Source organism: Peromyscus californicus, unplaced genomic scaffold, assembly GCF_007827085.1.
Source record: "Peromyscus californicus insignis strain IS unplaced genomic scaffold, ASM782708v3 Scaffold_16__1_contigs__length_79575227, whole genome shotgun sequence".
Taxonomy (NCBI): Eukaryota; Metazoa; Chordata; class Mammalia; order Rodentia; family Cricetidae; genus Peromyscus; species Peromyscus californicus.
The window spans coordinates 71,831,159-71,858,624 of NW_026294458.1; the positions used below are offsets into that span (position 1 = coordinate 71,831,159).

General features: G+C 50.3%; 1 protein-coding gene across 1 annotated transcript in view; it reads right to left on the minus strand.

Moving 5' to 3' along the window:
• Positions 1-27,466, minus strand: part of Urb1 (URB1 ribosome biogenesis homolog) — a 60,957-nt gene that overhangs the window by 2,501 nt on the left and 30,990 nt on the right. Inside the window, exons 18-37 of the mRNA XM_052741112.1 lie at positions 27,012-27,182; positions 25,888-26,081; positions 24,242-24,460; positions 23,238-23,417; positions 22,182-23,031; positions 21,406-21,604; positions 20,224-20,410; positions 17,345-17,403; positions 14,760-14,953; positions 14,188-14,298; positions 14,018-14,081; positions 13,021-13,192; positions 12,635-12,743; positions 8,006-8,166; positions 7,442-7,553; positions 6,182-6,288; positions 5,574-5,717; positions 3,676-3,785; positions 1,719-1,916; positions 586-827 (exon numbers count right to left, since the gene is read on the minus strand). Of these exons, the coding sequence (XP_052597072.1) occupies positions 586-827; positions 1,719-1,916; positions 3,676-3,785; positions 5,574-5,717; positions 6,182-6,288; positions 7,442-7,553; positions 8,006-8,166; positions 12,635-12,743; positions 13,021-13,192; positions 14,018-14,081; positions 14,188-14,298; positions 14,760-14,953; positions 17,345-17,403; positions 20,224-20,410; positions 21,406-21,604; positions 22,182-23,031; positions 23,238-23,417; positions 24,242-24,460; positions 25,888-26,081; positions 27,012-27,182 (3,783 nt within the window). The remainder of the gene's footprint in view (positions 1-585; positions 828-1,718; positions 1,917-3,675; positions 3,786-5,573; positions 5,718-6,181; positions 6,289-7,441; positions 7,554-8,005; positions 8,167-12,634; positions 12,744-13,020; positions 13,193-14,017; positions 14,082-14,187; positions 14,299-14,759; positions 14,954-17,344; positions 17,404-20,223; positions 20,411-21,405; positions 21,605-22,181; positions 23,032-23,237; positions 23,418-24,241; positions 24,461-25,887; positions 26,082-27,011; positions 27,183-27,466) is intronic.

The window sequence follows — 27,466 nt, forward strand, 5'->3', positions numbered from 1 at the left end:
TTAGCTCCGTGAGTTCTGGAGAGCCCCCTCAGGTCCTTATGTGTGTGTGACAGCGCTGTATAGGCTGCACTTCCTCCCGGGCCTTCCCAATCAGTTCTGACTTCAGAGCAGAGAACAAGGTGAAAACAAGCCACTCTTAGGTACCTCCCTTAGGCGATCGGGCACCTCAACACTCATATTACCGTTTGGATCTCCTACATCCCCGAAGCCTTTGTGTTTTAGGCTTACTCCCAATGCAGCAGTGTGGAAGTGAATGGTTCAGGAAGGTCCTGATCTTGTGGGCGAAGGGATTAAAGCATTTATGCACTTACAGCTTAACAGGCTATGGGAGCTGTGGAAACACTGGAAAGTAGGTCACTGGCAGTGTACCTCTGAAGGTGTATCTGACCCCAGGTCCCTTTTTATCTTCTGAGGTATTTTGTCACAGTGACATAAAGCTAACACACTTAGGGACTGACATACCTAAGGGCAGAAAGGCCACCAGGCACTGGGGCTGAAGTTCAAAGCCAGGTCCCCACTTCGGCCTCTGTGTGCACCAGCTCTCAACTGTGGCTGCTAAGGACAGTGAGGAGGTCTAGAACTCACTCATTAGGTCCTTGACTTGGTGCTGCTCAATGACGTCTTTCAGGGCTCCTTGGAGCTTCGTGTCTCTTTCAATGAGGCTCCACTTATGGAGGAGGACCAGCACATCTTTGGTGGAAAGCGTCTCCTTGTTCACAGTGAATCGGCCCATCTCCTTGAAGGTCTTTATGATGGTGGCCCGATAGCTCAGCACAGACTCAAGTGTCCAAAAGAAGTTGATCAGCTGGGCGGAGGCCAGGGTGGGTCTGTTTGGAAGTCAATGTTTCAGACTGGGCAAGAGCTGACCCTGTCCTGACAGCTCAGGACAGTCAGGGTCACACAAACTACACTGCTTTTGAAGGCCAAACCAGTGTGCACTCAGGACAGAGAAGAGGAAAAATGAGGCACTCGAGAGAGACCTGGATCTGAGGAAGAGAAATCTCTTGGAAAGCTAAGCGAAATGGGGGAAGCCAAGAAGGAAGAGGGAGGCTGGTCAGGGCCATGGGAGTGCCACAGAACTCTACCCTAGGATGCTGAGTCCTCTCCAGCTCAGGCAGGCCCTGTTCAGTATCACCTCACAGGAAAGCCTGAGTGGAGGAAAGACAGCTTTCTGGTCTTTTCATGTCATCTGCTACACACAAGGTTGGATGCTAAACCATCATTCCAAGGACCACTAGCTGTCGGGCAGCAATGTTCCAGACAACCGCGAAGTAAGAGGTATGGTTGCTCAGCAGTCTTAATTTAATTTGGGACACCTGAAACCAACTGCCCTGTTCTTATCAAAAAATGCCTCCATTCCGAGCCCCATTCTCTCCCACCAACACACGTCAGCTCCCAACATGAGAAATCTAAGTACATGTTTTCTCCAACACTGACTCTGAGGAGAATTCAACTCCCAGAGGAAACCCAGCACCCGATTCAAGGATCAGCTGCCAGGACTGATGAGCTCCAGGATCCATGTGCATCTCTGGAGGCTGGAGGCTTGTAGGTGCCCTGGCTGAGGTAAGGTCACAGAAAACATGCTCTTCTGTGGGACCTCATTTGTTCAAGCAATGTGGGGGTGTGGTGGGGGTGCCACCTATAAGTTTTTCCTGCTAAAAATGCCCTAGCCACCACTGCCCCGACTTGCACAGTAGAGTACCTCATGGCGGGCTCACCTCAGGTGCTTTGTAAGCGCGACGAGAACATACAGGAACTCATTGACCATGTGCAATGCAAGCATCTTTTGGGACTTGTGGGAGCCAGGCTGGCAAGGTGGCTGGCCGCCCTTCTCCGGTGCCTTGTTGCCCAGGTTGGTCACCCACAGGGTGTGCAGCAAGGAGATCACGTTGGAGAGCAGCCGAGTTTCCACAAACCTGAAAGCAAACACGGCAGCAGGGAAGCCAACTTGGGAAGCTAAGATGGGGACCGCAGAGTAGGCCAGACGCTGTGACAGCCCTGCCTTCAGAGGTCCAATCTGTTCATCCCTCACCACAAAGCACATGCGCTAAGTAAAACCAGGGTCCTAATGTAGAAATGCGGCATCAAGCCAGGATGAGGCCGCCAGACCACTTTCTAACCAGCACACTGTCCCAAGTCCCCCAAGTACAGTAACAACAGCATTGCAGTTACAGTAGCAACTTGAGCTATAAATGAAGTTATTACGGGACAGGCTATTGGCCAATTATGCCTTTTTAAAAAAATCTGAAAGTCTTGAAGTTGTTGATGTTGGAAGACAAGGTTTAAGCTGTTTCTTTCTTTTAGAAAGATTTTATTCTATTTGTCCTTTTGAGGTAAGATCTAGCATGGTAGCCCAGATTGGCCTCGAACCCCCTGAAATCCTCTGACACAGCCTCCTGAATGGTAGGATTACACGCACAAGAACCTTTAGAAAAGTATCTCTTCAATGCCAATGTCCAGCAGTGCTTATTCCCAGGTATGAACACCTAGTTTTTATATTAGGAGTAAAAGATCATTTAATCTAAGCTTTGGGCAAAAACAAATCAATGAAGGAGCGTCTTCTGCAACACCAGGCTTATGACGTGACAGTGCCACAAACCTCTTGGGGATGAGGTGCGGTAGGCACCCTAAGAAGTCATCTGGTGTGGTGACAAACAGGATCTGAAATATGCAGAGTTCCCAGGCCTGCAGCCTGCACATGTGCACTGGAGTCAGCTTCTCAAAGAGCTGACATTACTTTGGAAAAAGAACAAAAAGACCCTGCTGTGGGATGTTCTGTATGGCAAATGTGTTGCTAATTAGTCAATAAATAAAACACTGATTGGCCATGGCTAGGCAGGAAGTTTAGGCGGGACAAGGAGGAGAATAAAGCTGGGAAGTGGAAGGCTGAGTCAGAGAGACACTGCCAGCCGCCATGATGAGAAACAGCATGTGAAGATGCCGGTAAGCCACGAGCCACGTGGCAAGGTATAGATTAATGGAAATGGATTAATTTAAGTTGTAAGAACAGTTAGCAAGAAGCCTGCCACGGCCATACAGTTTGTAACCAATATAAGTCTCTGTGTTTACTTGGTCGGGTCTGAGCGGCTGTGGGACTGGCAGGTGAGAGAGATTTGTCCTGACTGTGGGCCAGGCAGGAAATCTCTAGCTACAAGACCCAGTGGCCCTGGGCATATCACAGATGCGCCGTCACAGACAGAGCCCTCCGGACAGTGTGGCTGTGTCAGGGGCCCCAGCCTTCCACAGACTCACAGTGAGGGGGACTACGAGGAATGACAGGCACCTTCTGTCCAGTCCTCCACACTGTAGCACCGGCTCCTCCCTGCCCCACGCCCCATCCTTCACTGGGCATTTCAACAAGCCTTTTAGACCCAGAGGCTCAGGCGACAGGACACTGTGTCAAGCCCTCTAGAAAGCTGACCCCAGTGGATGAGTGTGATATAAAGACAGGAAGGCCAGTGGGGTTCTGCCAGAGCAGACGCAGCTGTGCTCCAATCCAAGGCAGACAAGAGACACTGAAAGGCAGGAGTTAATGGAAGAAAGGTCCTTTGGCTGTTACCAGGAGCTGGGCTGCAAGCTCACAGGAGTATCAGTGGGCCGCCACTGCACACAGTCTATTGATACTTAAACGCTTAGAGGTATCATGAACACATAGCTCATGCAAACAGTACTTACCTGCTTTCAAGGATGTGTAAAATCCATGTTAAAAGGCTATAGTCACGGATGACTTCATAGGCAGATCTGGTGATGTGGGCAACATTCTGCAGAATTTCCAGAATCCAATTCTGTAAAGTCCCAAAAGTCACTCCTTAGTGGACAAACTTACTCAACTGAAAGTGATTTTTCCCTCCCACTGTTTTAACTTTTAGTATGTTTTAGATAGGGACTCACACTGGTCCCAGACTCCTGAGGGCTGGGATTATAAGCACTAGCCACTAGGCCCAGCTCCAAAAGAGTGATTTCAAAATGTATCAGCATGCAAATGACAGAAGACAGACTCCCAGCAGTCAGCAGCTCTTGGAGAGAGCCTCACTTCTGATAATCCGTCATGGAACTGACCCACAGCAGACATGCACCATGAAAACCACATAGCTCAGATACATGACAGTCCAGGTGGGACACAGTATAGACCCCAGAATTTCTAGCCCAGCCGTGAGCTGCTGCTGGTAGCCCATTTTGTCCTATTCACCCAGAAGGGAGACCATCAACAGGACTATCCTTAACTGCTTCTGAGCACCTCAGAATTCTCTTACTATAAAAGTAAAGTTACCATACTCAACTTCCATTTATCACAATGTGTTTCTTAATCCTGACTGTTACCCCCCACATCTTACATAAAACAGAAATGAAAGCTCTCCAGGCTAAGAATTAATCTAGGCCGGGCGGTGGTGGTGCACGCCTTTAATCCCAGCACTTGGGAGGCAGAGGCAGGCGGATCTTTGTGAGTTCGAGGCCAGCCTAGTCTACAGAGTGAGTTCCAGGAAAGGCGCAAAGCTGCACAGAGAAACCCTGTCTCAAAAAACTAAAAAAAAAAAGAAAAGAATTAATCGAGGCACCTCAGCCTTTTCCCATTTACTTCTTTCAGCAGCCTGTGTATTTAGAACACATAGAATCAGCTCTTGCTCCCGGACACAGTCAGGGGTCAGGGCAAACTCACTGATTCCTGATGGGTGAGGGAAGGCAGTCCTAACTCTCAATTCTCCCCAAATCAAAGGCAAATTAAGAATTAAGTCTTTAATTGAAATTCAGAGTGCCTTTGACTTTTAAAGCTTTAGTGAAAACTGTAAACTGTCATTTAGTTAGATGATATTGACACCAGACAGTCAAAAAAGATGGATCCAGCCTCAGAGAGCACTCTGGAGCTTGTACATCAGTATGTGGTGACAGGGGAGGGGATGCAAGAAGTTCTGATCTCACAAAACAACCAAAGAGACCGTGTGTCCAGTGCTTATACTTAGGGACTACATTCAGTGGAAACTTTTGAAGAGTCAACCTCACATCTGGTCAGGCCTACAGTCCAGCACGGGAAAGGCAGGAGGGAGACTGCAAGTTCAAAGCCAGCCACATGAAAATCAGACTTCAGGCCAGCCAGGGCTACAAAGGGAGACCTTGTTCCAAAAGCAGAAGAATAAATCACAGAAGAATAATATAACTGATATGAACTGATAAAACTGAACACACAGTGTAACTGTCCACAGGCCAACATTTATTTATTTGGAACATGGTTTGTCTTATGCATTCCAGGCTGGCCTTGAATCCTCCTGCCTCAGCCTAAGGGCTGGGATTCTTCTGCAAAGGTCTTCTGTCTCCAGACACCACATGAAAGCTGGGAGCTAGAGGGCTCCTGTCACTCATGTGGTGCAATCTGCATCCTGGATTTCTGGCCAACTCCACAGGCCTATGACCAGTAATCAGCACCTTTCCCTTGGTAAACTAAAGAGGCAGAGACCTTTCTCCCTATCACCAGGGGTATGGTAAGAAGGCTACAAAGAAAACCACCTGTCAGGGGACAGACAACTGGGAGAACCCCAGAGACCAGTCGGCTGTGCAGTGGACCCGAGGAACATGCTCACCTGAGCCACTTCATCACACAGGGGGCTGCTGAAGAAGGACAGGATGATGTGGAGCACCCCTCTCCTGGAGCACAGCTCATAGCACTGCTTGTCTCTAATCCCCTGCCGCAGAATTCCCAACACCCATTCTTGTTCAGTTTTTTGCTAGACCAGACAAACAAGAAAGCATTGTTAGGTAAGTTACAGCCCTTTCGTGGCCAATCAAACACCACTGTTTCCAGGTGAGGGCAACAGCTCTGGCCTGACATCATTAAGAGTCTCGTCCCATCTTTGATTCCATTATCAGCTCAGAAATCCAAGGGCAAGTCAAGTTCTACGCTGAGCCATGTGTAAGTGGTGGGAGTTTTACAGAAGGGTATGCAATACTTGGTCCAGGGACTCAGCAAGGAAATATACGAGGGATGCTTAAGGAAGCCCGAGAAGTGCCAGGACACAGGGGTGTGTCTGGCTTTGTGGGGCAGCACCAACAGTTCCTTTCTGTGACCTTGCTCTGCACGGTTGTGCCATGGTACTGGGGAGCAAGCGGTACTACTGGGGACACAGGAGATGTAGCGGCAGAGCAATCCTGTCAGGAGTCTCTGGGGGCCTTGAGGACTTGGCAACACTACCTGGAAGTCAGAGCTGTAGAAGAACTGGTAGAAGCCTGGCAGTTTGTCCATGTTCAAGCTGTCGTGGGAGAGCAGGAACTTGCTGATCTTCCAGTACATGTGCTCCTCTGAGAACACAGGCAGACAGTCACTCACAGCCTCGTGGCACAGGCTGGCAGGAGATGAACTAGGGATCAACCCCGACCCAGCAGAGGTTCTGTATCCTTCTCCTGATTACTAGTCCCTACGAACCAGAATATGACTGGAAACCCAAGACCACTTCTGGTTTAGAAACCATTCCTGGACTTGGCCACCAACAAGAGCACAGGGCCCACACTGCCTACTTTGAGTCTCTCCTAGAAAGGGGCTGGCCCAGGAGGGAGGCTCAGACATCTGACTCCAGAATACAAGGCAGGGATGGTACACACCTCCTCTTCCTGCTGCACTCTCAAAGTCCAGCTGGGGGGTCACTGGTCACCAACCCATGACCTTCCTTGGCATGAGGACTGATATGACAGCCATACCCAGGCACCATGGGCACAATGGGAGACTACCACCATGAACATCTGATCTCTGCTGTATTTTCTCCTAACAGCAAAGTGATAATTATTTAGCTCCCTCCACAAGTTTCCAAGGCAGGGAAGGAAACCCATGTCACACAAGTTCGATGACAGATGAGAACCAGACCGGACTTCGAAGAGCAACTTGATTGCACACTTGACTACACACTAACTGAGGGCCTGAGACACACTGCCTCTCCTGGGGACCTCAGCTGGTGAGGAGGTGGGGAGTCAGGTGGGGACTGTTTTCTCAGCTGAGATTATGACCTTGCTAGACTAACCCAGCCCTGGGCCCCCGCTGGTACCAACCCTCCTCTATTGGTTTTTCTCTGATTAACCCCAACCAGGGCCTTCTGGTGAATCGAGGCCTGTTACTTGCATGTCCTTTTAGAGGTGGCCCTGTTCCCCATGAGCTGTGCTCTGACATCCTGGGTTACACCTCAGAGTGACTCATATGCTTTCCGGCTGAGTCCCTGGAACCACACACACCATGGCCTCTGCTATGCATGATCAGTGATCATGAACAGTTTCAGCAGAACAGCTGATAACTCAGATGGGGGTATGCTGTGCGGGCAATCTACAAGGCTTTGAAGTGCATGACTCCTGACCTCTCACAGCAGTCCTAGAGGCAGGGGGTGCTCTACAGTGAAGAAACCTGTGGGACTGACTCCCACAACCTTGGCTTTATCTGTTTCTCCTCCCCCAGAATCTACGAGGGTACCTGGTTTCAAGATCTGTAGCGCTGCCTTGGCAATGAAAAGAGCCACGGTAAAGGGGAGTCTCAGGTTTGGAGCTTTAATTCCATTACGGACAACATCCAACAGGTACAGAACCTGAACAGGGGGGGAAAAGATGAGCATGTTCAGAAGGTGTCTGTTTGGTCACAGCTTGCAGGGAGTGCCCGCTCCTTCCAGCCTGGGGACAAACAGGAAGCTATAGCAGTATACTGTGTGCCTTCCTCTTGGACTCCCTGAAGTCCAATCTGCTCCTGTCCTCCAGCACCACGGGGTGTGGGCTTCTGGGGGTCAGATGGTGTGGAAGGTCAGCTGCCTTCACCACTGAGTTTAGACCAACATTCAACGGAAGGCAAACCACTGTGTCTAGCCACAAGAAAGCAGGGTGCAGGGGAACCCTTCCCAGGGGGTCCTGGGGTAGAAGGCAGCCTCCCGAGGCTGAGCAGGGCCTCTCACTCACGCCTCCTCCACACCCGTCCTCCTGCCCCAGGTGACAGGCAGCTCTCCAAAGCCTCACCTGCATCTCCACAGATCTATCCAATTCTACTCACTTGGGACTGTTCCCGGAAGCGAGCTCCCTCCAGGTGTGAGTAGTAGGCTGCTAGGACATAGTAGGCCGCAGCTCGCATCTGGGGGTCATAGCTGCTAAGGGCTGCGACAGTTAGACCCAGAGCATTTGAATCCAAAAATTTTCGACAATCCACCACAAACTCTACAGAAAGTAAATTACAGCGTTAAACACATGATCCAAATTTCATGATCCTTGTACAACCTACAGGATTTCTTTTACTTCCCACCAATGCCAGCTGTTCGGGCTGGACACAGAAAACAAGTGTCTCTCTGACTGCTGAGACTGGACAAGAGTATATTCTCTTCTGTGGCAACGAGTACCCTGTTTCTATGACACTGGTCAGTTCTACGCACAGATGCCTCAAAGCTGAGAAGAGCGAGGGCAACACCAAGACTCACTTGCAATCTCAGCGCGTCAGCAGAATGGGACACAACGAGAGACCTGGCGTCCAGGTCCTACCTTGTCTAGCCCTGGGCCTCTGCCCCATATAGAAGACTAGAAGGGACTGAGAGTTGGGAAACTCAGCCAGCAAACCAGTGGGGTCTGGGCCCATTCTGTACACAAAGGACCCCCTACGTCCACTGTGACAACCCTCCTTCCTTTATTCTTCAGACACACAACAAAACTCTGTAGAGTGGTTCACCAGGCTTAAACAAAAGCAATGGTCAAAAAGTCTGCTGGGGCTGGGGGCCAGGGCACAGCTCAGTGGCAGAGTACTTGTCTACCCCACACAAGGCCAGGGGGGGATTCCCAGCATTGCCAGGGGCAGGGACAGCCTGCTGGCTGACATCCATTTGCTCTATGTGAGGCCTCAAGGCACCCCAACTGCTATGAGAAAGTGCAAGACAGCTGGTCACATACAGGGGACCAATCCCGACAGCCCAAGGGCCCAAGGGCTTGACGCTCACCAACAGAACCTGATCTTATCAGCTGATCACATACAGGGGGACCAATCCCGACAGCCCAAGGGCTCGATGCTCACCAACAGAACCTGATCTTGTCAGCTCCACTTTAATGGGAACTCAGGACTTTCCCCGAGGAATAACTCTGTCCAAGAACCTCAGAAGAGAGCTAGGTTTCCCTTGGTGAAAAATGAGTAACTTGGTGATAATTCCCCATTAAAGACGCTTTTTAGATTGAGTGGTCAGTGACCCAATCAGGAACTAACAGAAGCAAACGGAAATGAGTGTCTTCTATGAACACTCTTGGGATACACTATCAATGTGATCAATTTAAAACAGGAGCAAAGACAGTGCACGCTAAGATGAAGATGGAGAGAATGAGGACCCAAGCAGCTTCTGGAGGAGGCTGTGGGGAGGCTGGAGATGAAGTTGCTGTGGAATCATTCTTTTTGTACACTGTGAATATGTATTACTCTCATTGGTTTAATAAAGAGCTGACTGAGCCGGGCGGTGGTGGCGCAAGCCTTTAATCCCAGCACTCGGGAGGCAGAGGCAGGCGGATCTCTGTGAGTTCGAGGTCAGCCTGGTCTACGGCTCGAGACCCAGGAAAGGCGCAAAGCTACACAGAGAAACCCTGTCTCGAAAAACCAAAAAAAAAAAAAAAATAATAATAAATAAAGAGCTGACTGGCCAATAGCTAGGCAGGAAGAGCGAGGTGAGAGAGCCAGACTGAGAGGATGCTGGGAAGAAGAAGGTGGGGACAAGAGAGTCACCTCCAGATGCAGAGGAAGTAGGACAGGTACAAAATGAGGTCATGAGCCAGGAGCCACATGGCAACAAGTAAATAAATAGGAACCGGTTACTTTAAGTTACAAGAGCTAGTTACAACCAAATCTAAGCTCTCAGCCGAGCAGTTATAATTAACAGTAAGTCTCTGCACGGTTATTTGGGAGTGGCTGGTGGGACAGAGCTGAAAGTGCACTGGCCAGGACCAAGATCAGAACAGGCCAGTGACTCAGAAGACTGCAAGAGAAACCATGTAAACCAGATACAGAGAAAACTATCGGAACCCAAGTACAGAGAAAACAAACATCTAAAAGCCACAGCAGCAGTACTGAGCAGCAGGGCAACGTGCAGGCGGCCAGCAACCACGGAGGCCTAAGAAGAACCTGGAGACACGGGGGCCATGCTTCTCTCAAGCCAGCCCCGCTGGACTGTCAGTCAGGAGCTCCAGAAGCACAAGCCAGAAACAAAATTACGAAAAACTGAAGTAAAAATAGGTTTACAGGTGACAAAGAAAAGGTTTAGGAATAGCACAAAAGCCAAGCACGCTGGCTGGTTTTATTAACCTGACACAAGCCTAAGTCATCTGAGAGGAGGGAACCTCAAATAAGATCGGGCTGCAGGCAGGCCTGTAGGGCATTTTCTTAATTAGTGATTGGTGGGGGAGGGCCCAGCCCATGGTGGGTGGTACCATCCCCTGGCTGGTGGTCCTGGGTTCTATAAGAAAGCAGGCTGAGCAAGCCATGGGAAGGAAGTCAGTAAACAGCTCCCTTCCATGGCCTCTGCATCAGCTCCCGCCTCCAGGTTCCTGCCCTGTTTGAGTTCCTGTCCTGACTTCCTTCAGTGAAGGACTATGATCTGGAAGTGTAGCCAAATAAACCCTTTCCTCCCCAACTTGCTTTTTGGTCATGGAGTTTCATCGCAGCAATAGAAGCCCTAACAAGACACTCAGAAAGGAGAAACGGTCTATGCTATGGTTAGCCTCTTGCACATGCATGAAGCAAAGTCATCTGGCTGGAGAGTAAACTGTGATCAACTGCATGACACGAGCCCTAAGCAGCCACACTCACCCTTACAAAACTGAACCAGGGCTATGATTTCATTACGTAGACATGGTGGACACCCTCCACTAAACCAGAACTCAAGTTACTAAGTTGTAACTTAGCACATGCTGCTTATGAGAGCCCACTTGATGGTAAAGCACAGACGGAAGCCAGGACTGGGAAAAGAACAAGCAGGCGATTGATTGTTCCAGTAACTTACAGACTCCATTTCACAGTTTCTAACAACTGACGATTTGGATGTGCAAAGGGCACTAAAAAGCTTTTTAAAAGCATCAAACTATAGATAAAATGAATACTGCTCTGGAGAACAGAGGTATTTAAGAGATAGCTACATAACAGACATTCATGAATAGAGTATGTTTGGGAGAGAGAACAGTCTAAACATTTAATTTACACTCAATGAGGAAAGCTAGACCTCTGACGGCTGGGATAATTTTAGTAACTACTGACGTTCTAAGACAAATGAATTTTCCACGTGGCCATGAGGAGAAACCAACTTCCTATTCTGTGACTTTCTCGGCTACTCTCTGGTCTTAGCTGTGCACTTATGGAAGAGGGCTGCCCTTGGGTACTGAAAATATACCAGGTTATTGAAAAGTGGCTATAAATGCTACTCTGTTTTAAGAACCCTTTGAACAGGATTTTGACCTTCTAAAACCAGCTTTAAAATTCTGAGATGGCTTAGCCAGGACAAAGACCATAGAAACATCAAAAGCACCCAGGTTTAGTGGACATTCATGGTCCTGTGGCTCTGTTCCAGGAGCATCAGGAAATGTGCCTCAGCCTCTCTTTATATGACATCCTCAGACATGAACTGTAAAAGGTTCTTCACAGACAGCAGAGTCCACAGGTCTGGTGCGCTGGGCACCAGGCGGTGGCATGCAGCTCACCCTGTGCGGCTGCCTTGGCAGACTGTAGCTCCAGCCTGTCTAGCACAAGAGCTGCTGTGGAAAAAGCATCTGTCACTGCCACTGGTAACAGCCTTGGCTGGCTGAGCACTCCAAGTGGGCAGGTAGTGAGGTTATGAAAACAGGTTCCTACTCTCCACAAAGGGCTGAAAGTGGAGCAGTAAGACACAAGAATCACAGGCCTGACTTCGGACAAGGGCAGCAATACCTGGCCACGGTGGAAGCACAGACTGCTGGGGCCAGGATCATGCGCGCGCGCGTGTGTGCACACACACACACACACACACACACACACACACACACACACACACTAAATTTTTGTAAATAAATAAAAAGCCATGCCTAGAAGTCAGACACAGAAATTTTTTACTGTGTGCCTTAAAGTTTTAATTTTCTATCATCTAAATTTTAAAATTTGAATGCATAATCCAATACTAAAAATAATTAAATTCTCAATTCTGGGAAAAAAGAACAATATCCCTTGTTCTTCCAACAAAAACAAGGTCTTAAGTATAGCTAAAGACCTTGAATATAACATAAATAAATCCATGGGCAGGCAAGAAGACTCTGAGGATAAAGGTGCTTGCTGTAAAGCCTGGCAACTTGAATTTGATGACTGGGACTCATACTAAAGGCGAAAACTATCGCCTTAAAGTTGTTCTCTGACCTCCACGGGTGCTGTGGCATGAGTGCAAAACATCCTGTGCACAATAGTAAGGACTAATTAAAAAACAAACCAACAAACCAAATATCATGACTGAAAGGGAGAGAAAGCAGACTAGCTCAGGGCTCTAGGTCCAAGGAATGATAAGGTGGGTTGTGCCCCTATGCCCCTAGCAACATACCCATAACAAACAAAACCCCTAGAAGAATAGTTTCCTGACTGGGGACTGACCTGGGAGCTATGAAAACAATGAACAGCAATCTGACCGCAGAAGGCCAGCACACTCACCTGGCCTGGTCAACTCCCCAAAGAGATGGAGAAGAAAGCAGGGGTCATAGAGGCTGTCGAGGTCCACTCTCACAGTCTTGTCCTTAAACACCAGTGGCTCCCCTGTGTCCTGAAACAGCCCGAGCCAACACCATGCTCAGGGATGCTGACCATTTGGATGCTGACCCCACTGTCAGAGCTCATAAAGCTTAAGCAGTTCCACAAAAAAGAGTTTTCACAGGAAACTGTGATCTTTGAGACTTACTTCAAGACAAGCTTGTGGGGGTAATAAATAACAAAACAGTGTGACCAGTGTGGTCCAGCTTCAGTATGGACATGGAGGTCCAGTCTGCACCTCTGGACAAAACTGGAGTGCCAACAGGGAAGGGAGAAGAGCAGCACCACACCTCAGCAGGCAGCAGCCTCCGGTCCTGTGGGAAGTGCAGGATGGTCTGCATCATCCGTTCTGGGTCCAGCAGGCGGAGGATGTCCCCAACGCTTGGCTGCTGCCACAGTGACTTGCCTAGGCTTCGACATGTCTTGTGATGCTCCACAGCTGCTGGGCCCCACAACAGAACCCTAGAGTCACAGAGGAGTGCAGACTGGTCACAGGACCCACCAGAAACAGAACTGATGACCACAACCCCAACACCAAGATCCAAGTGCCACTCTGGGTAAGCATGCACGCTCTATCACTTAACCCTTAACATGGCCTCTGAAATCGACACGGTGATGGTGCTGCTGAGGCGCAGGGACAGCGGGTGGTGGCAGCACAAGCCAGCACCCACACACTACTCTTGGGGTATGTGGCCAGACTCAGAGCCTGTCGCATGCAAGAATTCACGGAATCGGTGCCATGACCCCATGGCTTACATTGCCACCTTCTGTGCAATGTGGGGAAGAGGTATGAGGGCCTGGGGACGCTGCACGGCCACTCACTTGCCCGCTGGGGAGCAGCAGAGCAGGGATTCTACAGGCAGGCTAAAGCAGCCACAGGATCCTGACCTCAGGCTGCCCACAGGAGGAACCAACCCGTCAGGACTGCCGCAAAGTCTTTAGTCAGCCCTGCCTGGAGACCCCACCCTGTGCAGCCCGGTACTCGCCGGCAGCTGCCCACTGAGGCCCACGGGACATGGCAACGACTACAGTGTGGGTCTGGTTCCTGCCAACGCTTCTGTGGAGGCTCTGTTCTTGACTTCCAAGTGTGCACTGTGGCATGAACATGCTATGCATATGCCTACATTTATACAAAATAAGGAATACAAATCCTAATAATAGTTTAAGACAACAACAGAGAGGAATGAGCTGTCTCGGATCTAGAGCTCCCTGGAGAGGGGCGACACCACTGGGCCAAGTGTCCCCATTGTCCTTTTGTTCATGACCACCTGTCAAGCCAACACTCACCTGAAGCTGATGAGGCTGAGGTTGTTCTGTTCATATGCACGAAGGAGAAGTAAAATCTTCTGGTCTAGAGACAAAGGAAGGCCACTTTCAGGAAACTGAACCCCTCCAATACACAAGAGGGTACACCCACGAGCCCCACCCACATAGCCTGGCCATCAGGTCCTCCTCACCCAGGACACTGAGGGTGGCGCTGTAGGTCCCAAGAAGCACGGCAAAGTGGCTGCTCTCACAGACGGAAGGGCACATCCTCACCACAGCGGACATCAGGTCCACCAGGGTTTCTGGAAGAAACATGGACATAAGCACTAAGGAGAGAGACACCTTCTCACACAGTCGGGGAGGGTGCACTGCAGCAGGCCTGGAAGCAGTGGGCCACCACCAACGAAGCTCTAGCCCTTCCTGCTTTCATTCAACCCTCCCTGCAAGACTCATGGCGACTCCACTCCTCTCCGGGCAAATGTCCACACTTATTTTCCCACCCCTCCCCTAACTCCCAGACTTTTAACACCAGCTCCTGACAGGGCCACGAGCCCCCACAGAACCTCTGTAAACCAGACAAAGCCTTCAAAACAGGGGGCAACTTCTGTGTCACTTTTAAGACAGAGGAGCACGTCTGTACCCTGAATCTGATAGACACAGAGATTCCAGTACGGCACTCTGAAAAGGAATGGTGCTTGGCTAGCTGGATGGAGCTAGAAGACAGCAGCTGCCACTGAGCTGGGAGGGCAGAGTGTGCAGACACCTTTTACTTGACTGTCCAGATCTTCCTGTTCTTCCGATGTCAGCATGGTTGGCAAAAACAGAGAATGCTGGGTGAGCATCATGTGGACCACTGGAAGCTGGACAAGTTTTGTGTGCACAGAGCTTTCTGGACTATACAGGAGTTTCATGGCATCGAGCAGAGTCTTCAAAAAGGTGAGGTCCTGGTACCGAAATCTGGAAGACAAGCCAAAGGGAAAAAGTGTCATGAAGGGAAGCTTATTTTTTTAGGAAATAACATTTGTCCTTAGAATTCCAAAACTACAAAGCTGACAATTTTACAGTGGCTATGTATACATTCATCCCTGGTTCTGAGTCCTATCTGTCCACCATGACAGGGATCTCTAACCTACATCATGAGGAGATCCTGTCATGAGACAGACATCACAGAATGGGCTGACACAGACAGGACAGCGACATCACTAGCTACCCAGCCTCGTGTGGGATCACTATCATACAGGGTGATCTCTGACCAAACCATCTTCTGTGGCACATGGCTGAACCTGCTCTGTGGCAGAGCTATCAAGAAGACCGTTCTGTCTGCTGAGTCAGCAGGCAGAAGCCTGAGTGTGAGGACGGCACTCCGCGGTGGACCCTACCAGGTCGGCCTCCCTGGGTCCTTGGCCATTTGGACTACACCAAGCTATGTCTTCAATCCCTTCAAACCCACTAAAGGGAGAAGAGGTCTAGGAGAAATCCTTGTAGCTCTCTCCAGGTCAGCATTAGGATGTCCCTAGACTTGTCATGAAGAAAACAGGAAGTGCTGTGCAGCATCAAGGAGAGTGGGGCTGGGCGGGGCTGTGTAGGGGAGAGTGGGGCTGGGCGGGGCTGTGTAGGGGAGAGTGGGGCTGGGCAGGGCTGTGTAGGGGAGAGTGGGGCTGGGCAGGGCTGTGTAGGGGAGAGTAGGGCTGGGCAGGGCTGTGTAGGGGAGAGTAGGGCTGGGCAGGGGCTGTGTATGGGAGAGTGGGGCTGGGCAGGGGCTATGTAGGGGAGAGTGGGGCTGGGCAGGGCTGTGTAGGAGAGAGTGAGGCTGGGCAGGGCTGTGTAGGGGAGAGTGGGGCTGGGCAGGGGCTGCATCAATTCCCCTGGACACTTCCCAGCACTTGGGAAGAAGGCTCAGAGTTGGAGGAGGCTTGGACTACATAGTGAGACTCTGTCTCAAAAGGTCAAAGAACAGACAGACAAATAAGAAAAGAAAAAGAAGAGGGGGCTGGAGAGATGGCTCAGTGGTTAAGAGCACTGGCTGCTCTTCCAGAGAACCTGGGTTCAATTCTCAGCACCCATAGGGTGGCTCACAACCATCTGTAATGGGATCCAATGCCCTCCTCTGGCAAGCAGAGGAACATGCAGACAGAGAACTCAAATACATACAAACATAAATAAATAACGCTTGAAAAAAAGAAGAAGAAATAATAATGATGGCAGTATTTAACCTGGAACCACTCCTTCCTTCTTTCTTCTCATGACATTTTCTCTGGATGTTGGACATCACAAATAATCAGGAATGAAGATTACAGGCACCACACATCATTTCATGATTCTCTGCACACCCAAACTAGTCTGACCACAGCAAATGTGAGCGAGGTCTCATTAACGCACACACTCCCTGCTAGGAACAAAGTCTCTCCACTTTGCTCGAGTGACATTCAAAGTGTGCAGATCCTCCCCCAGCCGGCAGGTCCTCCACCAGCACTACATGTAACATGGGGAGTCACTGCAGGGGCTATAAAGGTGGGGAGGGCTCAGGGAACAGCCTAGATGTCCTCCAGCAGGGAACTGCTAAATAAACCGCTGTACAGTCTAAAGACGGAATTCTACACAGTAGTGAAAATGGATGACTTTTAGATCTGTATGTTTTAAATTAGAAACATCTGAGTAAAAAAAAAAAACAAAGACAAAGAATGACATGAATGTTCAAAGTATCAAACACATGCAATAATATATCATGCCGTGGAACATACTCTGCCACACAGAGGCTGGGTGGCCACAGCTCAGTGGTGTAAAATACTTGCCTAGCATTTGTAAGGCCCTAGCTAGGTCAATCCTCAGCACTGAAAAAACAAAAACAAACAAAACAAAACTAGATAAACAGCCCTGGAGGATGACAAATGCATGGCTGGGCACAGAGGGGAGACAAGAATTCATTAGGAATAATACAGAAAACGGTGACATTCATCGTGTTTGAGTACAGCTATCATCTCTACACTTCAAATTTTCAAAATTTCATTTTTACTTCGTGTGTGTGTGTGTGTGTGTGTGTGTGTGTGTGTGTGTGTGTGTGATCAGACTGTTTTGTTTTCTTGAGATAAAGTCTCATGCAGCCCAGGCTGGCCTTGAACTTGCTATGGAGCAGAAGAATGATTTTGAAATTCCTCCCCAAGTGCTGCATTACAGACATGCACTATCACACCATTTCCATGTTTGTGTGTTTCGGATGTTTTTCTTCTCTGTAGACAAGGCTGACAGCTGTGCTGCTGTGACTGGTACTCTAATGACAAGCTAAAGAGACCTGCATGGTTGGAGCACCACGTCTTTACAAGTGGCACCAAGAAAATCAAATCAACTTACTTGAGTCCTGTCTTCACAAACTGCTGCCAGTCACCAGGGTCAACCTCTTTAAGCTCATGCTAGAAAAAAGCAAGCAAAAGTGCACATGAAACATGCCAGTGAGCTGGACACACTGAGGGCTCCAACACTGTTTCGGGGGGCAGCTGAACTAGCTCCAGTTCTCTCTCTGACTTCTGAAGCAGGGTTACCGAGAGCCCTGCAGCGCTTCCTACTCAGTCTGTCATCTCCCCTGCAGCTGCTCCACTCACCTACTGCCGTTCCTGCTGACCCAGGGGCAGAGACAGGCCAACCATCTTACAACGAAGACTAACGTGCAGACTGTGAATTTACAGCAAACAGAAACCAAGTACCCAAACACGGCCGCTTTGTTTGAGACAGGCTCCCATGTAGGCCGCTGTGAACTAACTGGGGACTCCCCTACTTCCTGAGGGCTAGGATTACAGGTCTGAGCTACCATTCCCTGTTTATCCGGTGCTGGCGATGGAAGCCAGGGTTTTGTGCATGCTGAGCAAGGGCTCTACCCACTGAGCTACAACCCCTTGTTTTGTTATTTAAAAAAGCAGTACTGAAATTTTATCAGCACACCAAACATGCAAAGGGGCATTTCCCGGGCGGTCCTGTTATGTTTCCATGCCCGCCTTTTCAGACAGCACTGGTGGATTTGCGATTAGCTTTTTCCTTAGGAACCAGTGGAGAACACTCAGAGGACATGCTCACCCACCCCAGGAAACAGTGCACAAAGGGACCGTGAGGCGCAACGCTGGCCCTGAGCACAGCTAAGCACAGGTCACTCATGTCACTGCCTCCACCAGGCCAGCCATGCACGGAGACCTCAGTGCCAAAGACGGCCAGGAGATCCCAGGGCACTGGCCCTCGACCGAGGACTTTTCTGACGCATCACACTCTTCAACGCTGTTCTCTTTGCCCAGCACTTGCTGTTTCGGGGATTCACCAGGATAAACTGATCAGATGTACAGAGGGCTGTGGCAGTCAGTACTGAGCCTCACAGGGTCTAGAATAATCTGGAGACAAAAACCTCTGTGCTGTCTGTAAGGGAGTGTCTAACACTTACAGTTCAGTTCTAGCTCATCACTTGCACGCAGAGATATACCATCTCTAGGATATTCATTCACCTAACATGGCGGAATGGCCTTGCGATGTTCTCTTAGTTTTGCATTGCTGGTCTTCCTGGGGCTGGTGGTAGGGCACTATGGATAGAGCAGGGACCTGCAGGAGCTAAGCCAGCACTCCATCACTCAGCTACACCCCAGCTCTGCACTGCTCACTGCTGTAGTTGGTATGTTTGTTAGCTTACGATCACAAAAGCCAGTAAATTTACATTTTCATGGTATTGGAGGAAAGGGTGACAGACATCATACATGGAATACTACTAAGCAACAAAAACCCAGGTACTCGCCAGGCGGTGGTGGCGCACGCCTTTAACCCCAGCACTCGGGAGGCAGAGGCAGGCGGATCTCTGTGAGTTCGAGGCCAGTCTGGTCTACAGAGCAAGAGCCAGGACAGACACCAAAGCTACACAGAGAAACCCTGTCTTGAAAAAAACAAAACAAAAAAACCAAGCCAGCTACTCATTCCCATATCTGTAAAGTATTACTTAGCCAAGAAAAGAGACACTGAAGGGTACACACTGAAGTCATACCATGTTGGGTTCCTGTTACTTTAAATTCACAAACCATGACACAACAAATTAAGCCTGAAAGTACAGGTTGTAAAATATATATATTATCAATCACTTTGTGATTCATAATGAACTCACAAATAAAAACATCAAGCAGCTAGAGTACGGGAGCCACCCAAACCCTTATCCAGTCCCAAGCTCTACACATCTCAATGTATCTCTGAAGTTGTACAGCTTCCACTGGGGTTTTACAATCCACAAGTGTATGGTGCATGCCTGGAAGCTATACAGACTGCATGCCTGGAAGCTATACAGACGGCATGCCTGGAAGTTATACAGACGGCATGCCTGGAAGTTATACAGACGGCATGCCTTGGGGGCCACTACTAACTTTTAGGATACTATTTCTATATGGAAACATAACATTTAAAAGGGAGTACTTTAATAGAAGGGAATAAACGTGGACCATTTCTCAACTTTATAACCACCACAAGCTGCAGACAGACAGACAGCTTACTGCATGCAGTGCTTAAGAAGCTAGGGATGGAAAGCCTATGGGCCATCATAAGCCAACTAACTGCTCAACCCACACTTTCAAAAGGTCCTAAAATCAGCCATAGGAAAAAAGGCACCATGTATTGATGAGTGAAAGTAAGAATGACAGATCTGACTGGAAACAAAGCAATCCAGAAGATAGGAAGGCGGTACCTATAAAACAGTTAAGAAGAACAACCAAACTGTCCACTTGAATTTTAAACCTAGTGAAACTGTTCCCAACTCATCCTATGAGGCCTGCCTTACCCAACACAGAGCATCACAGAAAAGATAAATTCAACACTATTCAACTATGCCTTATGCACAAAGGAGCAAAAACTCCCTAGCGGAATTAATTAGCAAATCAAATTCAACAACATAGAACAAGGCTAATACACTATGATCAAGTAGTTGATTTCAAGAATACAAGGCTGGTTTAGCATTAACTAATAAAATTCACCCTATTAACAGACTAATCAAAAGACAGACTTTCTGTAACATCTCAATAGATGAAAAAGAATCTGATAAAATGCAACATCCATTCCTGATAAAAGATGGCTTACAAATTCAGAGCCCTCCCACCCGACTGCCCCCAGACATCAGTCCCCTCACTTCCTCTGAGGCCTCCTTCACACCATACAGTTTGGCTTGTCTGGCTCCACGTCCCCTCAGCATGTAAGCAGGGTCTCCAAGGAGAGCTACTTACCAACAACTGGCTTAATCGGAGCAGCATTGGCTTCTCTTGCTCCTGGGGGTTTTCATCTCCTGGCTCCCTGCCACTGAAGGACACAGCCAGCCACTGCATACAGGACCCCAGAAGGGTCTTCCTCCAGGCCCTCAGCTCTTCTGCTGACCCCGCCAAGGCTGCAGAGACAGAGTCGGCCACGATCCAACTGCAGCAGGAGACAGGGGCGGCAGGGTTACGCTGCTGAGGGCTGTCTGTACAGAGGCCGCACTGCCCACTCTCAGGGCCACTCTGACTTCACCTCACACTGTCAGTGGGCTCAGCACAGCAGAGAAAGGACAGTCTCTCCAGACTCAGTGCGCGCGCGCGTGTGTGTGTGTGTGTGTGTGTGTGTGTGTGTGAGAGAGAGAGAGAGAGAGAGAGAGTGTTTCACCAGGTATAGAATACTGGGTTGGCAGTTATTATCTTTTTTTTTTTAATTTTTAAATGTAATTTATTTATTGATTCTTTGGGAATTTCACATCATGCACTGCTAATTTCACTCACCTCTTGGTCCCCCCATATCCTCCCCTCACCCCTGCAGTGCCCCCCCCAAGAGAAAATTAAAAAAAAATCAAAACAAAACAATCAAGCAAGCAAACAAACAAAAACAAGAAGAAAACAAACGAACAAGACCCCTTTCTTCTCCTTTTTCCCGCCTCTCCACCACCTCTCCACCGTCCTGGCGGCACCGGGAGCTGTGGTGTGCCACACAGTCCACCCTTCTGTCTGTCAGTTTACCAGCAAATGTTCACTGCGGTGAGTCCTGGTCTTCTTTCTCCAGACTCGTTCTTAACCAGGGCCTCCCCACCTCTGATCTAGTGACGCACAGGGCCTGGTGCTTTCTTTGGAAGGCTGTTCTATCAGCAGTCAGTGGCACTCCGTCCCTCGACCCTCTGGAGACCAGAGAGCACACCCCCTCACCCAAGTGAGACACTGCAAAACCGCGGCTGGGGGAAGCCGCTCTGGTAGAGCGCTGCTCTGGGGCATCAGCCATCCGCAGGCAGAGATGCACTTCTCCAGCCATAATGGCTGCCCCAGCCAGACTGCTGTTCCGTCCACTGGCACAACAGGAAGACACACTTTTCCTTAACTGTTCCATACATACCAAAGAGAAAGTGACGCTAAGAGGGAAAAGCCACCCCACGGCCTTAGATGTCATACCTCCTGTGACTACTCAGGGTCCGAAGCAAGCTGGGTAAACGGTCCATGAGAACATGCAGATCTTTGGTTCTTGCAAATGGAACGAGCTGAGCCAGGGACTCCAGATGCAGCTCATGTTTGGAGAGTCCATCAATCTGAAAAACCCTGTCTCGCACTTGTCTCCATAGGGCCTTCAAGACAGGAGTGACAGCGGAGCACACTAGGCAGACACAAAGCAGAGGTTACTGTGCACAATGCAGGGCGCCTTTGGACACGTGGCTGCCTGCGGGGAACCTCCCTTTAGGAAGCGCCTGTCACTGACACAGTACAAAGCAACAGGGAATCACCTTTTGTTTACTATAAATGAGTAAGTTGGAGGTGACTGTCGGTGCCAGACCTGAGGCTCAGCAGGGAGAGAACTGAATTCACACATACTGCTTGGACTCAGTATGAACTCACCAACAACTTTCCTGAAGGACAGGACAGTGTAATGGGACAGAGGATGGCTTAGCCCTCAGTTACTTCTGCTCAATCAGAAACAGCCAGAACACCCCAATTACTGCCCACCCTACCCTGCCTTTCTAATTAGGAATGGCTAGGCCCCTGGGGCTACACCTCAGTTCCTAAGGTCAAGAGACAAGAGAGGCTGCTGAGAACTCTCAGCTTTCTCAGCCTCGAGAGACTACAGTAAGAAGGAACCGAACTGTACCAGGTCCAGAACATAAGAGACAGGGTTCAAGAGGGCGAGCCACTCCGCCTTCCAGGCAGAAACCCCTCACTGCTTTCTCTCTCCATACCTCCTGTTGGCCGCATGAAGCATCCTTGAGTCCTGTGCTGGAGATACACATGGATAAGGGGGAGGAAGTCATCCAGGTGCTCATGCAGCAGCCCCACACCAGGCTGCCCACACCACAGCTCAAACTTTAGTAGGTGGGTGCTGCTGTGCCGCAGGAGCAGGCTAGCAATGCCCAGGGCTGCCTCTGTCCGTCGGACCAAGCAGTACTCAAGCAGGTCGGCTGGGACCGCAGGGGCCAGTACAGGGTCTCTCTGCAGAGTCTGAAGGAATACAGTGTCCAGCTCACGCTCGGCCAGAGTGGGGAGCAGAGCCCCCAGGCCTCGAACATACTCGGCCCACCAGAGGAGCTCACTGCTCTGCAGCTGCTCCTGGGGGCTGCTCGCCAACAGCTGTACCAGTGTCTTTCCAAGACTGCTCAGTTGTCTCTCCTTTCCTGGGGACTGCGTGCCTTGCTGGGCCAGCAGGTGGGCCTCTGGCAAGCCCAGCAGGGCCAGGGTGACCTCTCGGATCTGGACACTCTCCATGTATGGATGCAGCTCCCGCAGGGCCTCCAACTGAAGCAGGGTCTTGGGTGCTGTGGCAGAGTTCACAGTCCTGGTGCGCAGCTCTCTCAACACACTTTGGGTGATGGCTTCTGAGTACTTGGCCAGGAGGTCCAACCGGCCCAGTTTATGGAGAATGGGGGAACTTGCCACCAGTAGCTGAAGGACCCCGGCACTGAAGTGGGCCGCTAGGAGCTTCACCAGGATGGGGCTGAGCGTGTGTGGAGGCAGAGCTTTCTGCTCCAGGGCTAGAAACCAACTCTCCAGCGTGGGGTGTTTAAGGACGGCCACCAGCAGCTCCTCTACTGTCTGAAAAACAAGGTCAGGAGCATACTTTAACATGTGTGACCCAGGGCCGGGGGGCCACAGCTACCCGAGAACACTCTGGGCAGGGTCCAGCATCTCAGCCATAGTTTTCTACAGTTCTCTGTTCTCTAGCAAACACATTTTTAAACTCAGAAATGGACAGTATCTGCAACCTGTGGGAAAAGGGGAAGAGGTTCTGGTGGTGGTACCTTGTTAGTGGCCAACTCAAGTGAAGCCACAGACTCCATGTCCAAAAAGAGATCAGACTCAGCACGGGCAGCCTCTGCCTTCTGCTGGTTCTGGGCATCCAGCTGCTCAGAGTGGACAACCAGGTGTTTAAGGAGATCCAGGAGGAGCTGCAGGTGGGTCGGGCCCACACTTCTGCCCAGCTGTAAGAGACACATGACCCTCAGACAAGAAGAGCTGACCAGCCAGCAGAATACTGACTGCCCTCTGCCTATAACATAGGCACATAAACAAGCACATGCTCATAAACAAACACATGCACATAAACAAGCAAGCATATGCACATAAATAAACACATGCACATAAACAAATAAGCACATGCACATAAAAAAACAAGCACATACACATAAACAAACAAGCACATACACATAAACAAACACATGCACATAAACAAACAAGCACATACACATAAACAAACACATGCACATAAACAAGCACATGCACATAAACAAACAAGTTAATGAGTGAATAAGTGTAGTAAGTGTGGGTTTTTGTTTTTATTTTTTAAATAAGGGGAACAGGTCAACAACAAAACCCAAACTAAAGAGCTATACAGCCCACCAGCAGCAAGTTCAACAGCGAGCTACTGGACTCACAAACCATGAAAGCGCAGGTCTGGCTCTGCTGCTACTGTCCAGGCTACCACAGGAGGGACCTTGTCCTGCGTACACATACTGGCCCAGACAGACGAGCACCACTGCCTCTGCACAGCTGCCCGGAGAGGGCCAGCACAGGAGCAGCAGAGCCCAGCGCCCAGGCTCCAGAGCTGGGGTCTGCACAGCTGCCCGGAGAGGGCCAGCACAGGAGCAGCAGCTGGGGCCTGCCTCGTGGCATATCAGGATTTCTGTCCCTGCGTGACCACTGTGGTGCGGACTCAGAGAAGAGCACTCTCTGCAGGTGGAGGGTTGGGAGGAGGAGGAGGAGGAGGAGAAGGAGGAGGAGGAGGAGGAGGAGGAGAGGCACTGACCTGGCTGAAGTTCTCCACAGTGCTCCTGAGGTAGAGCAGCACCTGTTTGGCTGAGCACAGCACCTGCTGCAGAGCTAGACCCGGAAGAGCAGCCAGCAGCTGTGTCTGAATGTTCTTGTCCCCAAGTGTGCGGCTCTCATACGCTGTTTGCAGCAAGGTGGAGAAGCAAGAAGATGAGGTGGGGACATGGGGTACAGAGCTGCTGGGCACCTGCAGTGGCTGAGGGATCAAAAGGAATGGAAAAGAAATTACCTCAGAAGCAAAGGCTCACACACCGGCGACAACCGGGGTAACAGGTAATGAAGGGCATTTCACACTAAACACTTGGTGCGGTGTGGCGCCGCACTCAAGGAAACCCCATCCCAACACTAACATCCTGAGGTCAACTAGAACGTGCCTGCCGACAGTGCAGAGCACCGAGCGTTCGGTATGAGCAGTGAGGAGCCGACCGCCACACAAAGGGGATTTGATCACTGCTGCTATCAGGATGAACCACTGCAAACTAGGAAAGTACCACCCAAAGCAAAGCCCTGTGCAAGCTACTGGCCTGCCCTGAGTACCCTGTCAGAAGGACAATGGGTAGAGGGAAAGAAGGATCCAGAACAGTCCTGCTCCAAACAGAAACCATTCACTTATCACCACCAAGCTGCTGTCTAAACCTACCCATGGGACTTTAGAACACTTGACTTTCTTCAGCTAATGAGCTCAAGGCCACTGTGTACAGATGCTCAGTGGTTCTCAAAGCATGGTCTGAGGGCCAGCGTAGCTGCACCACTACTTGGGACAGTGTGACAAAGGCTGATTCTCAAGACCCTACCCCATAGCTGCTAGCTGGGTCACATTACGGTCACGGCCTGGCAGTCAGGGTTAAATGAACACCACAAAGGGTGACTCCCGGCTCTGATCACTCCGCGGAGGATAGACGGCAACGCCGGCACACAGGGGAGCAGGATTGAACTCTACCGCCTGCTGACTGGTGGGGACCATGCCTCTGTGCAGAGGAAGACGGCAGTGGCTGTCTGGACATCAGCTCTGGAACCAGGCTCATCAAATCCTGCCCCACCACTAATTGCTGGTGGAAGTTCTCTGCACCTCAGGTCCCCCATGTGTATCTGAACGGTGATCAGCGTCTTGACCTACCTCTCAGAGGTGGTGAATCAAACGGTTTACAATACACATGGCTACCATCACAAGACAAAGGCCCTAAGCTATCTGCATTCTTAAGCACAGCTGAAGTGGAGTGAATCCACACAAATCCACAGCAAGGTTTACTTGGTGCCCCAGACTGTTTAGACACAGCACCACAGCAAGAATCCTCCTCATCACCCCATTTACTCTCCCAGTTTTGGCGTGGAGCTCATGGGGGTATTGAGGGGGGGGTGTCTGCTAGCCGAGGACACTAATGTCTGTAGAAGACAGCTGAGACAAGCCCTCCACTTTACTTAGTAAGGGAAAAGAGGAAGAGGCCGCTTCCTGTCCTCGGCTGAAACAGTGATGAACCAGTTATGATCATCAGGGAGCTGCTCCACTCACACCGGCTGAGCAGAGGAAATGGGAAGGTCAAGCTCCCTCGGTAAACTACTACTGTGCACATCAACTACAGCATGAGGAAGAAACACTTGGGAGGAGCAGCGAGTGTAGCTCACCAAGACCTCTCGGGCTTGCTCAGGAATCCAGAGGCTGTAGTATCTGTGAAACTGGGCAAGCTGCTGACGGCAGAGCAGGCTGGCAGGCTCGCACTTGTCGTAAGCCTGGAGCAGGAGACACAGGGCGAGGGGGTCCCTCTGGGTATGGAGAAGGTCTGTCAGCACTGCAGTCAGATACGCCAGGACGCGCTCCCCTGCAATGGAATTGGTGGGCAGGGTAGGGAGGAGGAGAGCTCAAATGCCTCTGCGCCGTGCTGACACAGCACTTTCCACAGACACAGCAGACTCAGGGACAATGAGTGCCAGCTCCACCAAGGGGCAAGTGCCCACACGGGAAGGTGCAGGCGCCTGTGGTGTCCTGGGTTCCAGTTCAATACACAGAGGGCACATGGTCTGACATCAGGTCCTCAGGCACAGGTACAGCTAGACCAAGGCTACCTGGGACCAGGACTTGCTGGTGGTTCTCCTGCCCTTCCTCTGCCTTGACACACAGGTCTCTCCAATGGGTAAGGTGGGAACACATGCCACCTGAGTCCCTCTCCAGGCGTAGCACTTGCTGCTTGATCAGAGACTCTGGGATGACCAGGATCACCTTCCCCAGTGATCCTAACTACATGCCATTAGATGGTGTAGCTATGAGATTAGCCTATATCCCTGGGCCACATCATCGAAGACAGCCACCGGAAGAGCCACCTGACCTGGATTGGCCTATGACAAGGTCAGGAAACTTTTATCCTCAAACCATTGGGGGGCTTCACATGCTATGGTAAAGTCTGGGTACGCCAGATTACTATGATCTGTGACTGCTCTCAGGTCTGAGATACTTGGGAAACCTAATAGATAGCCAAGGTTCATCCTTATTCTGATAGCAGGACTGAGTAGCACCGAGAAAACCTCAAAGTGATAGCTGGTTCCATGGAGCCATGTGAACAACACATTCTTCTAGACTCATCCCTCAAGGACTGCTCTGCCAGCAGCCTAGTCGCCTGCACATCTATCCCTGTGCTCTGGGCTCCAGGCCGAGGTTCCATCACTCTGGGGAACCCGACTGTTGGCTCTTCATACTTTCAGCCCCTGGTATCCCAACCCCAACCTCCGTAGCCACCCTGACTATGCACAGGTACCTGCTTTACTTTCTGTCCCAAGGAGCAGCTTATTCCTGGCTTCCAGAGCTGCAGGAACCAGAGCACTGAAGGGGAAGGTGAGCAGAATCATGTCTTCATTTAACAAGAACCCGATCTCCTCATCCAGGCCCTCGCTGCCTTCCACCAGGACATCCACCATGTCCAGCACATCTGAGAGAGAAGGGAGAGGCCAGCTTAGGAAGGAGCCGCCACAGGATCCCACTGTAAACAGCCCAGGACAGGAAGAAGCAAGAGAATATTACAAAAAGAGATAAACAAAAATTTTCCAACTTCTCTCAGGGGAAAATGCTTCCTAGAGGTTGACAGATGCAGACACTGCCTGCAGTTTTCAAGGCCTTTGACAAGGTACAGGTACTCAGCCAAGGCAGTAACTACAGCCCAGGGACGTTACCCCAGATGTCCAGACGAGCAAGCAAGGGCTACAGCACAGACCA